The following is a 19,428-nucleotide window of genomic DNA, read 5'->3' as shown; positions in this document are numbered from 1 at the left end:
CAAAACACAGATATACCCAGGTTTACCCAAACTTGAATCAGAATCCCCAGGGGCGAACTCCTAGTGTCTGTATCGAACAAGCTCCCCAGGTGACTCTGACACACATCAGAGTGGAGAACACCACATAGAACATCCTCTGCTTCAAAAAGGATGAAGCCTGACAAGCTGCAATTTTAGGCTGAGGGAGCGAGTAGTGGTCTCGGTCAACAAGGCAGGGATTTGACTGCGCTCCGAGCTCTCAGGAGAAAGCCACAGCCCCTTTGGAAGACAGCAAGTAGTTCAGCCAGGGACTCAGAAACCTTCTAGAAGAGGCTGTAGCCGCCCCCAGGAAATCAGAGTGAGCAGCATCCCTGAAGCCTGGCCAGCCTCCAGGTACAACCCCCCTTGGAAGAAGCCCTGCTCAGGGGCACAGATGGTTCTCATCTTTAACAAAACCAGGAAGGTGTGAGCACTCCCCTACACGCTGGGCTTTTGTGCCTTTCTCATCTTTCCACTTTAAGGTGATTATATTCTGGTGCTTTGACCCTAGTCAAGTTTGTCAAGTTTCTCCCATTTCTACTGATACACACCCTGATAATCTATTTTCTTTCTTTCTTTTTTGCTTACCTACTTCAGTGGCCACCACTTTTACCCGATACACACTTTCAGCTTCCCTGTCCAGCGGAGCTGCACTAAAGATCTCGCCAGTGACAGGGTCAATTTTAAGCCAACCTCTCGTGTCGCCTCTCAGTGAATACCTTCATAAAGTGAAAAGAGAAAAAGAAAGCTCATGTTACTTTGCATGCAAATGTGAAGATAGTTTATATGTCACTATACTGTTATATCAGCATCATCATTTGTATGTTATTTAAAGGATCAGTATTATCATTTGTATGTTATTTAAAGGATCATTGTCTCACATTATTAATACTTTATTTGCATTTTTTCCTGTCTTCAAAAGGAACACTCATTCATTCTTACAACTGGTAGTGTTTGTGCTCTGAGGAAAACTGTTATATTTTTCTGGAAATTGAAGAATTCCAATTAAAGCAATCTGGAAGTATCTTTTAAAAACTGTTAGCAAACCACCCCTCTAAGAAAACTCAAACACCCAGTGGTGGAGACATTGGGTGATAATGCTCAGAGGCTGCTGGTGAGACGGTGAATTCCTCACTCGGCAAACATCTATGGCGTGCCGGGCAATACTGGGTAGTCGGCCAAGGGAGGAAGTCACACAAAGGGCTCCAGAGTCAGTGGAGGAGAGAGGCAGAGGAGAGCACATGAGTCCAGTAAAATATGGTAAAAACAACGAAAGGGGACCTGGGGAATCCAAGAGAAGTTTATGGGAATCGGAGAAGACTTTCTGAAGGAGAAGTTAACACAGGCAAGAAGAGGATGCTTCCGCAGAAGAGAATGTGTGAACTAAGCACCAAGGGCCAAGGAGTGTGGGGTCAGATGTTTCAGCGGTGCCGGGATATAAGCGGGAAGCTGTGGCAGCAAAAGATGAGGCCACAGAGCTTTAAAGAGCAGATCATGGGAAACCCTGGGCAGCCATCAAATGGCATTAAGCGGGAAAGGGACCCAGTTGTATGTTTCAATGGAACCATTGGTAGGTGTGTGAAAGATGAATTTGAGAGAGACAAGACTAGAACCCCAGGAACCAATGGGCACAGCCCTTTGGAAAGCAGCACATCATAGTCACAGGGATGCTCGTATATTTAGACCAAATAATTACACTCCTAGAAATTTTACCTAACTAAAAAAAAAAAAAAATAGAAGTTTAAAAAGAATTATATGCATACATATATTCAAAACATTTTCTATGATAAAAAATACTTTAAACAACCTGCATATCCAAGAATAAGAGAATGATATAAAAATTATGTGTGAGTTAATTACTTTCTCACAATGTTTTTGTGGGTTTTCTTATATATATATATTCTATATGCCAAGCACCATGTCAGGCTGCATGTGTGGGTAACCAATAAGAAATCCTATATACCTGGAATTACATCCTGAAAGAGATGGGAACCCTTTGGAGGGCTCTGAAAGAGGAGTCAGACAATCTGGTTTACTTTCATAAAGGATCACTCTGACTGCATTGAGGAGACTCAGGGTGGGGCAGGGAGGGCAGGGGCAAGGACGAATCCAGAAGAGAAATGTTGGTACCTGGGACTACATTGGAAGCAGTGTGGAACATTTAGATTCCAGTTGTATTTCAATGAAAATCTATAATATTCACTGATGGATTGGATTAGGATCCATTGGGTGCTAATGGATTCTAAGGTTGTGGAGCTGGAGAATTAAATTGCTCAAGCCAAAAGTTTGGAGTCATCCTAAATTCTTAACTGACTTACTGCCAGCACCTGAACTATTAATCCTTCCTCATTCCAGAGACACTTTCTTGTCTTCCAGAGCTGTATCTAGCAGGATACCTCAATCTCCCTTGCTAACTAACTTCATCTTATTGACCTCAACTTGATAGTACATGTTATATCTTTTCCTTGTTTCATCAGAAAAATTCTCTTAAATGCTTTTGTTTTTCCTACTTATAAACTTTTTTATTCACTTGTCTTTCACCAGTGATTTTTATAGCATTTTCATGAAGAAGGTAGAAGCATTTGTTAAATGGCTGTAAAAATTTAAACATTTTGAGTCTCCTTATAATTTGTGACTCTTGAGTATCTATGTTAAACCATAGAATATAGCCGTGCTGTTCTTTCCTTTCTTTATGAAACTAGAGAAGTAGTCAGAGAGTGAAACAGTAGATGGTAACTTTACTCCTTGACAGACAAACAGAAAAGATTTTAGAACAGATTTCAAGTGCCTAAATGACAGCTTAATGGGGAGCAACACTCCCCTCAAATGTTTAGCGAAACTTAAACCAATGCACGTAGTTGTGACAATTCTTTAAGTGATGCTGAAATATTTGTTATACCATAGACATTATGTTGTATGTTGTACAATGGAAGCAAAAGATCTGAGTTTAAATCCCATCTATGTGCTTATCAGCTATACAGTCTTAAAGATTTTATAGCTATTATACAGATATATACATATGTCTTGAGCAAATTAATCATCATTGTGCATTTTTAAGACAAATCTTTTTGGGTCCTATTGCACTGAAAAAAGATTGAGAATTGCTAAAATGGAAATGTTTATACATTTTGTTTAGCTACCTCAGCCTGAGCACTAACCTGTCCTTGCATGTAGTCTGGAATGATTCTTGCTATGCCAAACCAATTCACTGGAGAGCTGAGGGACCTATGCACCCAACATCCAGAAGATTCCCCTGACCCGATAAGGTAGGCTTGTCTGTCCAGTTGGGGTTTGTTTCATTCTCTCCAACTAGAACTTCAGTACATGTGAGGGGCTGGAACTCTTCCCCAAGCCCCAGCCCACATAACTGGTTAACTGGTTCAGGCCCAGGGCCTGCTGGGGTCTGCCAGTCTCTGGGAGGTGAACGCCACCTCTTGAACTCATCAGCTCTCCCAGGTGAGACCTGCAGCAAGTGGGCAGGATGGAGCCTGGAGCTGCTTCCCACTTCTCTGAGCCTGGATTCACAATGATGAACCACCATCCCTTGGAATGGGGTACTGACACCTGCCTCAACCAAGGCCAAGTTCACCACTGCTGGCTGCTCCATTAGGGCACAGCCCTGGGGTCAGTGCAGGCCAGTTTCTCCAGCCCTCCCAGCTCTTCCTCCGCTCCGCTGGCCTTGGCTGCAGCACACAGCCAGGTCTGTCCAGCACTGTGCTCCTTACCTGATGTCCAGGCCTTCTGGATCCTTGGCAGTTACATTGCCCACTTTTGTGCCTGTGGCCACATCCTCACTCACTCTTGCTTGGAATACATATTGGGAAAATACGGGTGCTTCATTCACATTTGTCACAATAAGCGTGAACTTGGCAAAAGAGCTCGCATTGTATGCTACACCAGGAACCAGAGGCTCAGGATTTTCTGCTTTGAATATAATGTTGGAAACAGCTGCTGTTTCAAAGTCAAGAGGCTGTGTGGGGAAAAAAGGAGAAAATTTTGGGATGTTTAGCTCCCTTAAAAGATACATCCCACATGTTTGTTAAACTCTGATATGTTTAATAAATGACATTGGGAAAACTGGATAGCCACATCAGGAGAATGGAATTAGACCCTTATATCTCACATCATATATGAAAATCAACTCAAAATAAAGACTTAAACATAAGATCTGAAACTATAGTACTACTAGAAGAAAACAGGGGAAAAGCTCCATGACATTGGTCTCAGTGATAATATTTTGGATGTGACCCCAAAAGCACAGCCAACAAAAGCAAAAATAGACAAATGGGATTACATAAAACTAAGAAGCTTCTGCATAGCAAAGGAAACAATAGAGAGACAACTTACAGATTGAGAAGAAATATTTGCAAACCACACATCTGATATATAATGAACACAAACAACTCAATAGCAAGAAAACAACCTGATTAAAAAACAGGCAAAGGACCAGAATAGACATTTCTCAAAAGAAGACATCCACATAGCCAACAGGTATATGAAAAAAGTGCTCAACATCACAAGTCATCGGGAAAAATGCAAATTAAAACCACAGTAAGATAACACCTCACACCTGTTAGAATGGCTATTATCGAAAAGATGAAAAATAACATGTAGTGGCGACGATGTGGAGAAAAGGGAACCCTTGCACACTGATGGTGGGAATGCAAATTAGTACAGCCATTTTGGCAAACAGAGGAGGTGCCTCAAAAAATTAAGACTAGCACTGCCATATTGTCTAGTATTCCCACTACTGGATATATATAGAAAAGGAAATCTTTGATAGATGTTGAAGAGATACTTGCACTCTCATGTTCACTGCAGCACTATTCACAATAGCCAAGATATGGAAACAACCTAAGTGTCCAACAACAAATAAATGGATAAATAAAATATAGTGTGTGCATACACAATGGAATACCATTCAGCTTTAAAAAGAAAGGAAATCCTGTCATTTGCCATAACATGGATGAACCTAGAGAACATTATGTTAAAAGAAATAGCAAACACCACACGATCTTATTTATAGGTGGAATCTAAAATAGTTGAACTCACAGTAGCAGAGAGTGGAATGGTGGTCACGGGGTGCTGGGGGGAGGATTGGGTAAATGTTGGTCAATGCATACAAAATTTCAGAAAGAAAGTTTAAGAAATCTATTGTACAACATGGTGACTAGTGACTATAGTTAATAACAATATATTGTATACTTGAAAATTTATGAGAGTAGATTTTTTATTCTCACCACAAAAACATTATAAATATATGCGGTAATGTGTATGTTAATTAGCTGTATTTAGCCATTCTACAATGTATATATATTTCAAAACATGTTATTCACCAAAAATATACATAATTTGTGTCAATTACAAAGGTTTCATACAGAGCAGTTCTCAATCCAGTGTCAGCAAAAACTTTCTTCTCAGAATGATGACAGAGCCATGAAAAAGTCTTTATTGCAGGACTTATCAGAGCTTGTGATATGCTAATGTGCACTGTGACTGTCCTAGAAAAGGAAATGGAATGTAGCATGCTTCAAACTTACTTAACCATGGGACACTTCATTCAGCAGAAACAGTGATTTTTTTCAAGAAAGACAGTTCTCAGAAATCAGCTTGGGAAATGCTTACACAGAAGATTTCCATTCTGTGTGCAAAATGAGTTTCCAGGGGCCTCAGGACCCAAACCCCAAAATCAAAGACTTTAAATTCATGGAGGGTGGGAGGGGTGAGCACAGATGATAGATGCCTTGCTCCTGTTCCAGGCCAAGCCAGATAGAACCAGGAATGAGCATCAAAAAACCAATTTGGGTTTAATAAGAGGAAGAATTTAACAGTTAGGACTACCCATGATGGAAAGAGTTGCTTCAAAACCAGTAAGTTGGCCGGGCATGGTGGCTCATACCTGTAATCCTAGCACTCTGGGAGGCCGAGGCAGGAGGATTGCTCAAGGTCAGGAGTTCGAGACCAGCCTGAGCAAGAGCAAGACCCTGTCTCTACCAAAAAATAGAAAGAAATTATCTGGACAACTAAAAATATATAGAAAAAAATTAGCCGGGCATGGTGGCACATGCCTGTAGTCCCAGCAACTCGGGAGGCTGAGGCAGAAGGATTGCTTGAGCCCAGCAGTTTGAGGTTGCTGTGAGCTAGGCTGACGCCACGGCACTCTAGCCAGGGCAAAAAGAGCAAGACGCTGTCTCAAAAAAAAAAAAAAAAAAAAAAAAGTAAGTTCCCAACTCTGGAAGTTTTAACTCTGGAAGTTAAGCATGGGCTTAAACAACATGTGATCCGCTAGCGTAGAAAGGACTTAAATATCATAAGTAAGTGATTCCACACGATTTTTAAGGTCCCTCTCAAGGCAAAGAATCCATGTTTCTATGGGGGAAAAGTTCTAATCCTAAAGTACCTGATGAAGAGTAGAATAGCCCCTAAAGTAGGGCTTCTCAACTAAGGGCTCAAGGGGGTGTCTCTGAACCCCTGGGAACTATGTGCATATGTTTTTGTTTGTTTGTTTTATAAGGGGAGGGTATGTAGCTTTTATGAGATTCTTAAAGGGACCTAGAGCCCCAAAATATGAAGAAACCAAAGCCCAAAGATATATTATAAACTATGAAAAGTACAGTTTTATTCACTTTCCAGGGCTGAGGACCCAGGACCTCTTGGGGAGCTGTCCTTTAATTTATACCAGTGTCTCGCCCATTAAACAGAAATGGCAATATCCCATTCATAAAGAGACACACTGCGGCAGGATTGCCTTGGCTCAGCCCGCCCTTCCGCAACATCTGAAAAACTTCTCCGCCTTCCACCAGGCTCAGTGCTGTCCCTCTCCATGTCGGCTTCCCTGATCCAGCCTGCTTCCTGGGCCACTCACTGCAAACTCTGAAGACTGCCCTTTCCTTTATCCTCTATTTCTGTGGTTCTTCCTCTCCGTGTAGACAGCCAGAGGCTGAAGGGAAAGCTGTAACGGCACCTTTTCCAAATGTGAGACTCTCACAGGAGGCTAAGGCTTTGAGCTGGTCCCAGCAAGACCCTTCGCCAGAGCTAGAATATGTGGTAGCCACAGGACCGGAATCGTGAGACTCTGCCCCACGGCTTCCTGCTGCACCAGCACTTTTTTCTCTGGGCTTCTGTCCATTTTCTGTGAAATTATTCTATTTTGTTCTCATTTGTAGCCTCTACTTCGAGCTTTCCTTTACTCTGGCTTCAACCCGCCCTGCAGAGGCCTCCTTGGCAGCCTCCAGCACCCGGCACTGCGAGCCTCAGAATGGCCAGGCTTGCCGACTCCCTCCCGCTGCAGCGCTGACCCTTCCCAACCCGAGGCTTCACCCTCTCCCAGCAAAGTATCTTAACTGTAAGTACTTGGATGACAGCAGGGACTGCTTCCAAGTGAGTCATCTGAGATGGGGCGGTCGTGGAGAAAAGAGTCAAGATTTAGGTGTACACAGCAGGAGACAGGCGAGATTGAGGGAGGGCTGGGGGGGAACATTGTACAAAGAAATAGAAACTAATATAATGAGACTCTGCCTCCAGATTACCCGGTCCTTACAGAGGGAGAGAGGGTGAGAGCATGAGAGACGACAGCAAAGCAGGGTGGAGGGAGAAGGAAAAGATAAACTTGTCTATGCAACCTTGAAAGGAGACCCGCCGATTTCCAGTCGCTATTCAAGAAGCGTCTCCACCTGTCACATGTGAATGAAGGGGTTACAGCTTGAAGGCCCCATGGGCGCGTCCAGCCCAACCCCCCACATCTGCAAAGGGGGAAGTGAAGCCCCAGGTGCCATCCCCCCAACAAGGCTGCCAGATTTAGCTAATAAGAATATAGAATACCGTCCCAAATATTGCATGGAACATACTTATGCTAAAAATTGTTCATCCTGTATTTTTTTTCTTTTCTTTTTCGAGATAGAGTCTAGCTCTGTCACCCAGGCTAGAGTGCAGTGGCATCATTGTAGCTCACTGCAACCTCAAACTCCTGGGCTCAAGCCATCTTCCTGCCTCAGCCTCCCAAGTAGCTGAGACAACAAGCACGTGCCACCATGCCTGGCTAATTTTTGTATTTTTAGTAGAGAAAGGGTCTCACTCTTGCTCAGGTTAGTCTTGAACTCCTGGCCTCAAGTAATCCTCCCACCTCGGCCTCCCACAATGCCAGGATTACAGCCAGTATTTTACATATTTTATGTGGCAACATTACCACCTCCCTGAAAAAGTTACTTGGCCTACCAGGGACAGACCCAGGACTGGAATCCTGGCTTTCTGTCAGGAGGACAGCAAGGACAAATGGTGCTCCAGCAGTCCATCAACATGTCTGAGAGGTCACTGCTAGCATGTCACCTCTGCTTATAAATCTTCATACTGTCATTAGTAAATTAATCCACAAAAAGACAAATTCCATTAAGTGGGCTATTTACCTTTTTGACTGTGACATATCCAGCATTGGTGCGGGGATCTGTGTCGACCCCGAGTCGTCCCTCACTGTCCCCCTGTGTGATTCGGTACAGGACTTTAGAGCTCCCCGTGAATGGCTCATCAGCATCAGTGGCCTGGATGGTTAAGATGATGGACCCGATCTTTGTGTTTTCAGGGATGGTCAGGTTTCCATACTAAGGAGGAAACGGGGAAAGGAAACAGTGAGAACGTCCACTGTCATCAAGCATCACTGTCGAAGGACAAATTTGTCTCTTTGATTTCAGAATGGACACAAGTCATAGTTTGCATTAATATGTGTGGGGCATGTTTTCCCTATTGATGACTACGTTGCAGTTGATTTTAACATCAGTCGTACTCGTGAACTGATGTCCATCATACCAAGGAACACAACATCCCTGATGGGTACTGGTAGGATTCTAAGACAGAATCCTCCTCCCCTATCCAATGTTTAATAACTATAATTATTATTATGGTAGTAATGACATAAATAGCTGCACTGGATTGAGTACCTATAATGTGGCAGGCACTTTATATACACTATTTTAACTCTTAAGTCAACCAAGGAATAGAGGTTAATTAAAAGCTTGAACCTTGGAGTCAAACAGCCTGTATATGAATCATAGGCTTGCTGCTTATAAGTTGGGTGACTTGAAGCAAGTTCTTACTAAGTGTTCATCATCCATCTAATGAAGATAATAATAATAGAGCCTGCCTCGTGTTTGCTGTGGGGATTAAGGAAGATAATGTATGTAAAGCTCCCGAATGCCTGGCACATAGTAGGTACTCAACAGAGCAACACAACACCCTACTGAGTAGCTATGTTACCATCTCCATTTACAGAGCAGCAAAGGATTGGAGAGGTTAGACCCACCCGGGATCACACAGCTAGTGAGTCACAGGATTAGGATGTGAACCCATGTCTGCCCACTCCAAAGCCTGCGCTCCGAGTCACTGGCCTAGCCCATCTCCCACTCCCCTAGAAACCCCTAGATCATTTCTCGGCATCGTGATCGTAGAGGTGGCAGCAAGCGGGGTCTGGGAGGGACCACAGCAATGAAAGCAGCAGGTTCACTCTCTCTGTAGGCAGATTTGTATTTAAGCTCTGAGACTCCCAAAGCAGGATTCTTACCCTCAATCTAAAAAAACACTGTCTAGGAGATGAAATAGGAAGAAATCAAAATATTCAGAAAGGATAAAATGCCCAAGAGCATGGGGGCTGAGAAGAATGGGTTCTTTACTTTATGCTTGCTTAACCTCAGTGCCTGTTACACAGGGTACGCCCAGTCTCACTTCTTCCCACCTCAAGCCCCTTCGTAAATCAATTCCCTTCTTTGTCACAACCTTGTCTCTATTTTGATTTATGAACGTCATCACAGGGCTCTGGGCTGCCTCATAACCGACTTAAACATGACACAACAATCTCTTCAAATGGGCTTCTCTCTCCTTCAAAGTAAACAGACACGTCCCTTGTAAGGGGAGCAGTGATAAGTCTGGAGCCCATACCGACAAAAAAACAGTAATCTGCATTTTTCTTAAGGTTCTAAACTGATTTTTTCCTTTTCATCCAATTCTAATTTTTGCAAATGTCTTGAGTGCATTTTTCTTTGGCATAAGCCAGAGATTCACTTTTTTCTTCTCTCTTTCTCTTACTCAATTATGACAAAGTAAGTTTAAATTGTCAAGATTCCAAATATTAAGTTTTTGACTAAAAATGCTTGTTTGAACCTAGCACTACTCCATTTATTGTCCTCATTCACGCAAAACGTATAATGATAAACTGCAAGCAGCTATTCAACTCCTTTCAATTTGACAGAGATTGTGGTTGTAGCTTTTAAGCAGCCCTTGGAACAAATGAGCCGTTGGCAGGAGTTTATAAACACACATCCCTGGATAACTGTAACAGTGAATGTTATTGTTCCCTGAAGACTTCCACTGAAGATGGTGTCTGGGTTTGTTATCGTTGTATTGACCAAGGCTACCTGTTAAGTCTGACGCTTTTCGCAACTACTGTCTGTGTCTATCCCAGAAGTAGGGATCGAGTGATATGAACAAAGAAAAAACAAATGGGAAAACTACTCACATCTGATTTTTTAAAGATGGGGATCTGATCATTGATATCAATAACGTTGATTCGCACAGCACAGAGGGTCTTGAAATCTGAAAACCAAAGTTATATATCACAGAAATTTTCACTGAAAATCATGCATTAGAATCAGAAATCTGCAAGAAAATAATTACAAGGTGAAGTGACAGCCTTAGTCACAATTTTGCAATTGACATGCAAGTTATGTGGAGAGAGGGTCTCCACTCCCACCTGCACCCACGAGCAGGTTGTCAGGTAGGCTGGAGAGAGCTGAAGACAGACCTGAGAGAAGTTTTTCTGGACTTCCTGTTGTTCTCCACCTGTCCCATCCTAGGGAAAGTCTGTTCCTGAGCAGGATGGCTCCTTTTTTTGTGAAGCAGCCTCTCTTTCTCTGACCAGCAAAACTTAAGCAGTCTTTAAAGCCCGGTGTAAAATTATCTTTCCAGAAAATTGTCCCAGTGGCTATGTTTCCTTCTCTGAACACATCTGTCCTATACCTGCTCTGCCCTCTATGGTGGGAAGATTCAGGGGCGCCTCCTCCCTTCTCTCCAAGTAAGGGAGGAAGTGGTACAATTAGCCTCCTCCAAAGGGTGTGGCTATCCAGCCTGCAGGAAGCAAGACAGGGACAGACAGAGCTCAAGGAACCCTGCAGAAATGGCTCAGGCTTTCATGGTGGGTTTGACAATTCGAAGACCTAGTCAGAGACAGTAGAAAGTCAGAACAAGAAACACAATGACAGGTTCTTTGTTGGGGCTACCATCTTTCTAACCACAATGAACTGTATTGTAGAATGGTTAAGACTCTAGGTTCTGGAATCTCACTGTTCAGACTCTGGCTCTGCCACTTATCAGGTGTGTGAGAGCTTGGGTGTGTCACGCAATGTCTCTAGGCCTCAGTCAGTTTATCTATAAGATGTGGATAATAACAGACCGGGATTTTCATCGTAATACAAATTGTGAGCAGTCTTTATGCACCAGGCATGGTAAAGTGCTTTACCTGCATCACTCATTTCATCTTCACAACTTCATGATGTGTAGGTACTATTATCGTACCCACTTATTTATTAATAACAAATGAGGAATCCAGGGGACAGAGATGTTAAGTAACCTAACCAAGGTCATACACCTAACCAGTGGTGGAACCAGGATTCAAATCCATGTTCTCCCTTTGCCCTCTGCATCCACTATCCACTCTTCTCTCCGTGCTGTGTCCCAGGGGCTGACCTCATGAAATGCATTAGTGTGCATTTTGCCCCTGGGTAACAGTTAGGTCCTGCCAATGGGAGGCCTGGCAGAAGCCTGCAGAAAGGGCAGGAGGGGAGAAGTTGGGGGTGTGATGTCCCCATTGCCAAAAGCCCTCTTCTCTAGCGACAGGCACAGGCCTTGCTCCTTCAGGGGACACTCCCTTCCCCAGCTCCTTTGGGCTTTGGAGCAGAAAAGGCTGCCCCTGTGCTTCACAACCACCTCCTGCTGGTTTCCCTTAACCCTGCACACAACCTTTACAAATAATTCGTTTTTGAAACTCTTCCAGGGGCCCTCTGTTTCCTGCTGGGATCCCAATACACCCAGGCAGTCCAACTCTACAGCTTGTGCTTAATGCACTGAACACACGGCAGGCACGTGATCTAGTCACAGTCTAATTACAAGCAAGTGCATATTGATTGAAGTTGAAGCTGGTCCCCAGAACATTTGTAGACAACAAGAATGGCTGAAGATTAGGATGGTCCCAGGCTCAGAACTCAACTGGCTCACTGTTCTGCACAGACCTCATTTGGGCCAGCAGTGGGTCTTCTGGGTGACAAGCCCTCCCTGGTTTTATGTAAAACTATGTTAATTATAGGCTAGTCTCTAATTTTCTGTACTGTACAACTGAATGTTCAAGTCTATCAATACAGATATTTATATATAAATGTACTTAATAATCTGGTCCACATTTTCCAGGTTATGTGTACTCATGCACGTAAACAATTTATAATCCGATTTCTATTTTATACTCATATGTTCAAACTGCTTCAGGTCCCCATGCATTTGCACATGGGATTCCCACTCCTCTGTAAGCCCTTATGTGAGTCTGTAACTTATCATATTCATTCTTCAAAAGTCAGCTCAGTGACACGTCTTCCAGAAAGCCATACCCGTTCTCTCCCTCCACTGAGCCACTCATTTCCTTTATGAGTTACCTTGTGTAGTTTCTTACAGTTTATTGATTCATGTGTCCATCTCCTCTACCAGAATGAGCTCTCCTTGAGGACAAACACTAGGGCTTATTCATCTGTAAAGTATCCCCGGTACCTTCCATGGTGTCTCAAAGTAGGCAAACGCTCAATAACTGCTAAAAGAATGGACAGCTAATAGTGTGAACTTGCTAGTTCATCATGGATGAGGAAGGTTTATTATACTTACTTCTGCTTTAACCTCTTAACATAATGCTAGAAAATATTAGGCCCTTGATATTTGTCTAATTACTGGGTTTCAAACATTCTGCATTGAGGCCTGAAAAACCCAGGTTCCCCCTAGGATATCAACATCTGTGTGAAGGAGACAATGTGAAGCACAGTATGAAATGATGCTCATTTCTCCTCCATACCTACGTAACCTGTGCCTCCCAGAACGATTACTGAATTATTTGGTAATCTAAGATTCAGTGCTAGTTGACGCAAAGGATTCTTAACCTTCTAGGTGTCTGAGTGCCCCAGAAATGAGTCTTTCTCTAGATAAGTGTATTTTTATGTGTCTGTGCAAATTTTTTAAGAACGTGTGCATTCAATTGAGAATGCATAGTTTTCATCAGATTCTCAAAGCATGCTGTGACCCAACAGAGATTAAGAACTACTTGATCTGTAATTATATAAGGATTAGGGAAGAATGTCTCCCAGTAATTGTCAAATGGGCAACTGGAAGCTAATAGGAAAAGACAGAACTTCCCAAAACATGCATTTCTCCTCCCCTTTCATACAGACTCTTGCTTTGAATTTGAAAGCAAGAATTGGGAAGCACGATTTTCCTGTTCATGGTCATGGTCTGCAAAATGTGCCTGCTAGACCTCCAACAACAGGGACAGCAGCCTCACTGCTGTGCTCTGAAATCCATCGCCACATTTGCTCCGAGGCCTCACTTCCCACGGGCTCCTGGCAGCTAGTGACTAAGCAAAGCTCCTTCTCAGAGACCATACTCCTTTGACAGCCAACTCTGGACTCCCCAACAGCCTTATCGAACTTTCCTTAGACTGTTCATCAGTGTAGGACAGCCCCACCAGCCATCCTTCCCCTCTCCCCTCCACTCAGGTCAGGCCTGGGCTGTGCTCTGACGGCTCTCCCAGCCTTCTCTCTGCCTCTCTCCATGTTTTTCTCACAGGCACCCTCCTAATGAAATCCTTGTACATTTAATTTATTTTCAGCATCTGCTTCTCAGAGGACCTGGACTTACACAACGATGTGGCCTGAGCTGCAACTCCAGCCTTTGAACACAGGCTGTCTCTGTGTTGCGTGTTTCGTAAAGGAAGCAAAAAATGTTTACGTGGCATCATTCTGTAATATACCCAGGCATTAGAGCAGCCTAACCAATTAAACTGGAAGTAAAACAATTATGTGTACTCAAGACAGCAGGTGTGACACGAACCTTTGTCGGACACCTGTACCGTTAAGTTGTAGTGAGGAGTATCTTGCTTTTTCAAGGACCTTTTAGCTAACTGGAACACTCCCGAATAGGTTTGGACCAAGAAGAGTCCGTCCATGGGAATTTGGGGAGTTTGTGCCACAATTCTGTACCCTAAAATACTGTTGACAGTATTTTCTTCATCCATGTCACGGGCAGAAAGGGTCCCGATATTGCTACCTGCAGAGAAGAAAAGGAAATCCAATAGGTTCCATGTTACATATTAAACTTTCACCTTAATCACCTCTTTAAATATACTATCTCCAAATACAGTCACATTCCGAGATACTGGGTGTTAGAACTAGACACATTTGGGGGAGACAGATTCAGCCCATGGCAAGTAGTATCCCCCAAAATTCATGCCTACCAGAGACTCCTCACGGGAACTTATTTGGAAATAAGGCCGGCCCTTGCAGATGTAACTAGCTAAGGATCTTGAGATGAAAGCTCACCCTAAATCCAGTTAGAGGTGTTCTTACAAGGGAGGACACAGAGACACACACAGTGGAGTAGATGATAGAAGGAGGTTAGAAATCAGAGTGATGCTGCTACAAGTAGCCAAGGAATGCCTGGAGCGAGCCGAGGCCAGAGGAGGCCAGCGAAGATCTGCCGTAGAGGCTCCGGAGGGACCGCTGCTCTGCCAGCACCTGGATTGCAGACTCCTGGCCTCCAGACTACGAGAGGACACGTTTAGTGTTTAAACCACCAAATTTGTGATGACTTGTTACAGCAGCCCCAGGACGCCAACATGTATGGCAAATGAGATAACCAAACAAAGAGAAGCCAACCCTAGGTTGCTTCTAAGTAACTTTGTGGAACAATTGTGGAGACTGAGCTATTGCACCCCAGAGATAACGCAGCGCAAAGAGCAGGCACGATACTCTCTGCCTCGCTGCAGTTCACGGCCCTAAGTACCGTATTCCGTGAGCGTTTCAGTGCAGGGAGCCCCACAAGTCCATGGCTGTGACTCAGCGCTCCACCCATTGCTGTGTGAGTTCTGACAGGTTCTAGATCTTACTCTGTGGAAGGGCAATTGTGGTGTGGTTTCTTTATATGCAGCAAGAATCCCACCCTGTTTGTGCAGTTAGTTTACACCTCCCTCCCCATATCAGTTTGCATCCACTGACCTACATGGAAATGTAGAGGTATTTTGGGTTTGGGGTGGGGGGAGGGGAAGGGAAGTGCCTACGCTATGTCCACAGTGGAGCTGGACACATGCAGATGTGACTCAGGGGCTGGGCGCAGGGACGATCGTGAGCAACAGGACAGAAGAGAAGATGTATCTAGTGCAGCGCCAGCCACTTACTTTAGTATCCATCACAACCAAGTAACGTTCGTGGCATGCATGTGCCCGTGCAAGCAAAGTATCTGTGCGTTGGGATGAAAGAGCATCTTGCTAAATTCTGTGATCCTTTGGTGTCTAAGCAGCCCTTGGGCTTTGCACCTTTCCACTCAGCAAGTGAGCACAACACCAAGGACACTGTTCTCTCACTCCACAGAGAATGTCCTGGTCAGAGGCCCCATGAGGACTGTGGGCACCAGGGGACACCCTTCGATGGGAGTGGAGGACTTTGTGCAGGAGCCAGAGTTGAAAGGAGAACCTCGTCTCTGAGTGACTGAGGCCGGGAACTAGTGCAGCCCAAATTGATTCAGGAGTACATAGAGCATCTCCTGGGGGCATCCAGAAATACTCCAGGGAAGTGGGGCTTTTATGAGGGGCTAAATTTCCAGTATGAATTTGTAGGACTGGATTGTAAGTGAGATACAAGAATCAATGTTGATATTGCTAAGACTTGGGGACACAAGTCCTGCAAGATACTGGCTAATACAAGATTGCAAAGAGGAAAATGTAAATATACCAAGGAATGATTTGGCATTTTATTGAAGTTTTACTTGTTAATGTTTCCATCTATGCATGTGCTGTCAGCTCAGCTAGACGGGAAGCCCCACAGGGCAGGGGCATCGTCTTGCTGCTTCTTCAGGCTACATATATATGTACTCAATTGATTTGTAAGAATTCTTGGTCCATTAAAAACTTTGTGAAGTATCTTTACAAGGTAAATTCTCACTTTTAGAAAGGCAAATAGCATGCTGATCCCTGAATAATTTATTCTACCAACAATGACTTCCTCACCAGTCTGAGCAAATGAATACTAATCTCTTCCCAGATGAGGGAGGCGGCCTCTAAAATGGTTCCCAGCATTCCTATCTCCTGATATTCACTCTTTTCCATAACCCTCTCCCTTTGAGTGTGGGCTGGGCCTACTGACTTGTTCCCAATGAATAGAACATGGCAAAAGTGATGGGACGTGACTTCCAAGATTTGGTTATAGAACATCTGTGACTTCTGTCTTATCTTTTCTTTCTCTCTCTCTCTCTCTCTCTGAGCTCTCACTCTGAATTAGAGGCACCCAGCTGAACTGCACTCAGATACATGATTCACAGAAACTGTGAAATAATACATGTTTGTTGTTTTAAGCTGCTAAATTTTAGGGCAATTTTTTATGCAGCAGTAAATAATGCTATATTAAATGGTTGGCCCAATGCAAAGAGACTTCGGGTATCATCTAGAAAGGTCTTCAAAGGTTTTCTGCTTTTATTCAGCATCACAGACCATCCCAGATTTCCAAAAAAGATGATGCCTCAAGTGTTTGTTGGCTATTGTTACACAATTCCATTGTTATACAATTGTCACTGTGAGAAGATTCTTCCTTATGATTAACTGAAATCCTTCAAGCTGTCATTTAACTCTTCCTGTTGTGGCAAAAGTTAGAATGAATGAAACAGAGAGGACCTGAGCTGAACACACGGACTATAGGTAGCCTGCACATGACTCCTGACAGCAAACAAGCCACTCAAGCAGCACCCACCAAGCCGCCAGGAGGGCAGCCACTATGTCAGAGGTGTGTAGGAAGAGGAGTAGAGAGATCAGAAGAAAATGACGAGAATGTCCACAAAGCCTATAGGAATCTGCCCACAAGGGCAGCAAAGCCCTAGAAATGATACCCATCGGAGGCTGGTAAACTTGGAAGCCTCTGAAATGAACACAGCACAATGGACCAAAACATTTCAAGGAGAGCCAGCCTACTCAGTCAATGGTCTCAATACCAACAGGGAAACAGACAAGGGTTGTCCCCAAACCAGGGAAGTCATTAAACTCCCAAAAATCATGATGTTCTTATAGTACTTGTTCCCATACAAAACTAAAGCTATCATAAGACACAGTGAAAGAAAACATAGCAAGTCAAGACCAAAAGGACAAAAATAGTTGGGACTCAAACTTTATCTACCAGCCTCCTGAATTATTATCAGCTTCCTAGAGAGGGAGGGTCAAGGGTCAAAGTCACCTTCCATTGGTATTATTTATTGCAGGGTATCTGACTTTGGGTGTGAATGTTTATTTAAATTATTTAGCAAATTTGATGAAATTGTATCTCTTTTAATGAGCTTGTTAGAGGTCAAATAATTTATGGGAAAATCTTGCAAATGAGATATCTCTCACGAACACGAACACAGGATACTAATGTAAGTAGTTATGGTATAGTGATAGTAGTAATAGTGGCAGTGATAGTAGTGATGGTGGTCATTATAAAAGCTCCCATTTAAGAATACTACCCAGATATTGCTCAATCCAAACCTGAGGTGCATTTAACCTCTATGCTGCACTACAGACATGGATTATTGACTCCCAGTTAGGTCTACCTGCCCATTTTACCCCACAGAGAGGAGAAAGGGATTCCAGAGTTTGCATAGGGAAGACAGTTACACAGCATTGAACAACTCTCATTTCTTACCCAGTATTTCATTCTCCTGGACCTCAAATACAGTCACTGCAGATGGACATGTAGGTGGGTTATCATTAATGTCTTTAACTTTGACACGAATTTCCAGAGGGTATGAAAGTGGTTTTCCATGCTCATCCTTTGCAAGCGCATAAAAAACATACTGCAACAGGAAGGTCAGAGTTAAGGCAAGACTTTCTCACCACTCCCTTTAAAAGGCAGAGCAAATAGCTGTTTCATTTCTATTTCATTTACTCCATTTATCTTCAGTTTGCTTAGAAAAACATGAGATGGGTCAGAATTGTGGGAAAATTACCAAATTATAATGTCTTTGAAAGCCAATAATAAGCTGGGGTCTGCAATGCAGATTTTTTTTTTTTTAAGTAAAATCAGTTTTGCTCTCAACTGTAGATGGACATAGGACTTTGTCTTGTTGCCTGTGAAACTTGTCCCATTTTACTCACTGAATCTTTTTCTTCCCGGTCCAAGGGCTGAGTCACATAAATATATCCTTCCTGGTCAATTGAAAATGGGAATGTTGACTGCTTCTCTTTTTCAAATAAGGAATATTGTGCACCTGGATCATTCCACTGCACCTACAGGGCCCAAAGTGAATTGTGAGGAAAGACACATTTAGAAAGAACTGGAAAGGAAATTAACAATTTTCTGGTTCTCAATTTGAAATTTATGACAACCTTGTTTGTATGTCTGTGGTTTCTTATAACAACTCAATTACATTTTTCATTTTCAACCTAAAATGAGTCCTTTTTTTTTCCCCATCAAGTTATACTGCTCATAAAAAAAACACACCAGGGAATTTTTCTTCTCTAAAGCAATTCTTTGTTGAACCCACTAAAGGGTTTGTGGGTTGTTTTCTTTTAGAAGTCTGACTGTGAAAGCTGTATATCCATGAAACATCAATTTAAGGAACGAAATGTACTTTGTAGCTGCCGTTATCTGAAGACTAAGCCATGATATATGAAGCTTCTAAAACTCACCAATGAAGATGAATAAGAGCAACAGTGGCCACTTTAGACTCTGCTCCGTGCTATTGTTTAAGTAAGACAAATGACACCTAAATAAGGCACATTCCTCCCCTAAACATCTAGTCTGAAAGACTTCAGGGGTAAGAATAACCACCAACTCCTAGGGTTGTTTTGTAAACAACCTGGTAAAAAAAATAATAAACTCACTAGTAAGACCAGTCTCCTTGCTATATAGACAGGTCCTGACTTTTTAGATATTCTAATACTAATAATATATTTATTGAGAGTTTACCACATGCCTCATGTAATTCTAAACATCTTTATGCATTGTCTCATTTAATTCTCAAATAGTCCTATGAAGTAGAGGCTACTGTTATCCCCATTTTAGAAATGGGGAAACAAAGGCACAAAAAAATTCAAGTGACTTTCCCAAGATCCTACAACTAGTTGAAATTTCCATACTAAACAAATCTCTTTGACCAGCC

The 19,428-nt window shown here is 43.0% G+C and overlaps 1 protein-coding gene across 1 annotated transcript in view; it reads right to left on the bottom strand.

Moving 5' to 3' along the window:
* The window catches only part of CDH17 (cadherin 17), a 45,450-nt gene that overhangs the window by 9,763 nt on the left and 16,259 nt on the right, over nucleotides 1-19,428 (bottom strand). Inside the window, exons 9-15 of the mRNA XM_045560470.1 lie at nucleotides 18,422-18,553; nucleotides 17,970-18,120; nucleotides 14,140-14,355; nucleotides 10,520-10,596; nucleotides 8,421-8,612; nucleotides 3,744-3,988; nucleotides 607-737 (exon numbers count right to left, since the gene is read on the bottom strand). Of these exons, the coding sequence (XP_045416426.1) occupies nucleotides 607-737; nucleotides 3,744-3,988; nucleotides 8,421-8,612; nucleotides 10,520-10,596; nucleotides 14,140-14,355; nucleotides 17,970-18,120; nucleotides 18,422-18,553 (1,144 nt within the window). The remainder of the gene's footprint in view (nucleotides 1-606; nucleotides 738-3,743; nucleotides 3,989-8,420; nucleotides 8,613-10,519; nucleotides 10,597-14,139; nucleotides 14,356-17,969; nucleotides 18,121-18,421; nucleotides 18,554-19,428) is intronic.

Source organism: Lemur catta, chromosome 9 (assembly GCF_020740605.2).
Source record: "Lemur catta isolate mLemCat1 chromosome 9, mLemCat1.pri, whole genome shotgun sequence".
Taxonomy (NCBI): Eukaryota; Metazoa; Chordata; class Mammalia; order Primates; family Lemuridae; genus Lemur; species Lemur catta.
Note: the sequence above shows the minus strand (reverse complement) of the source record. Positions and strands in the feature narration are given on the sequence as shown.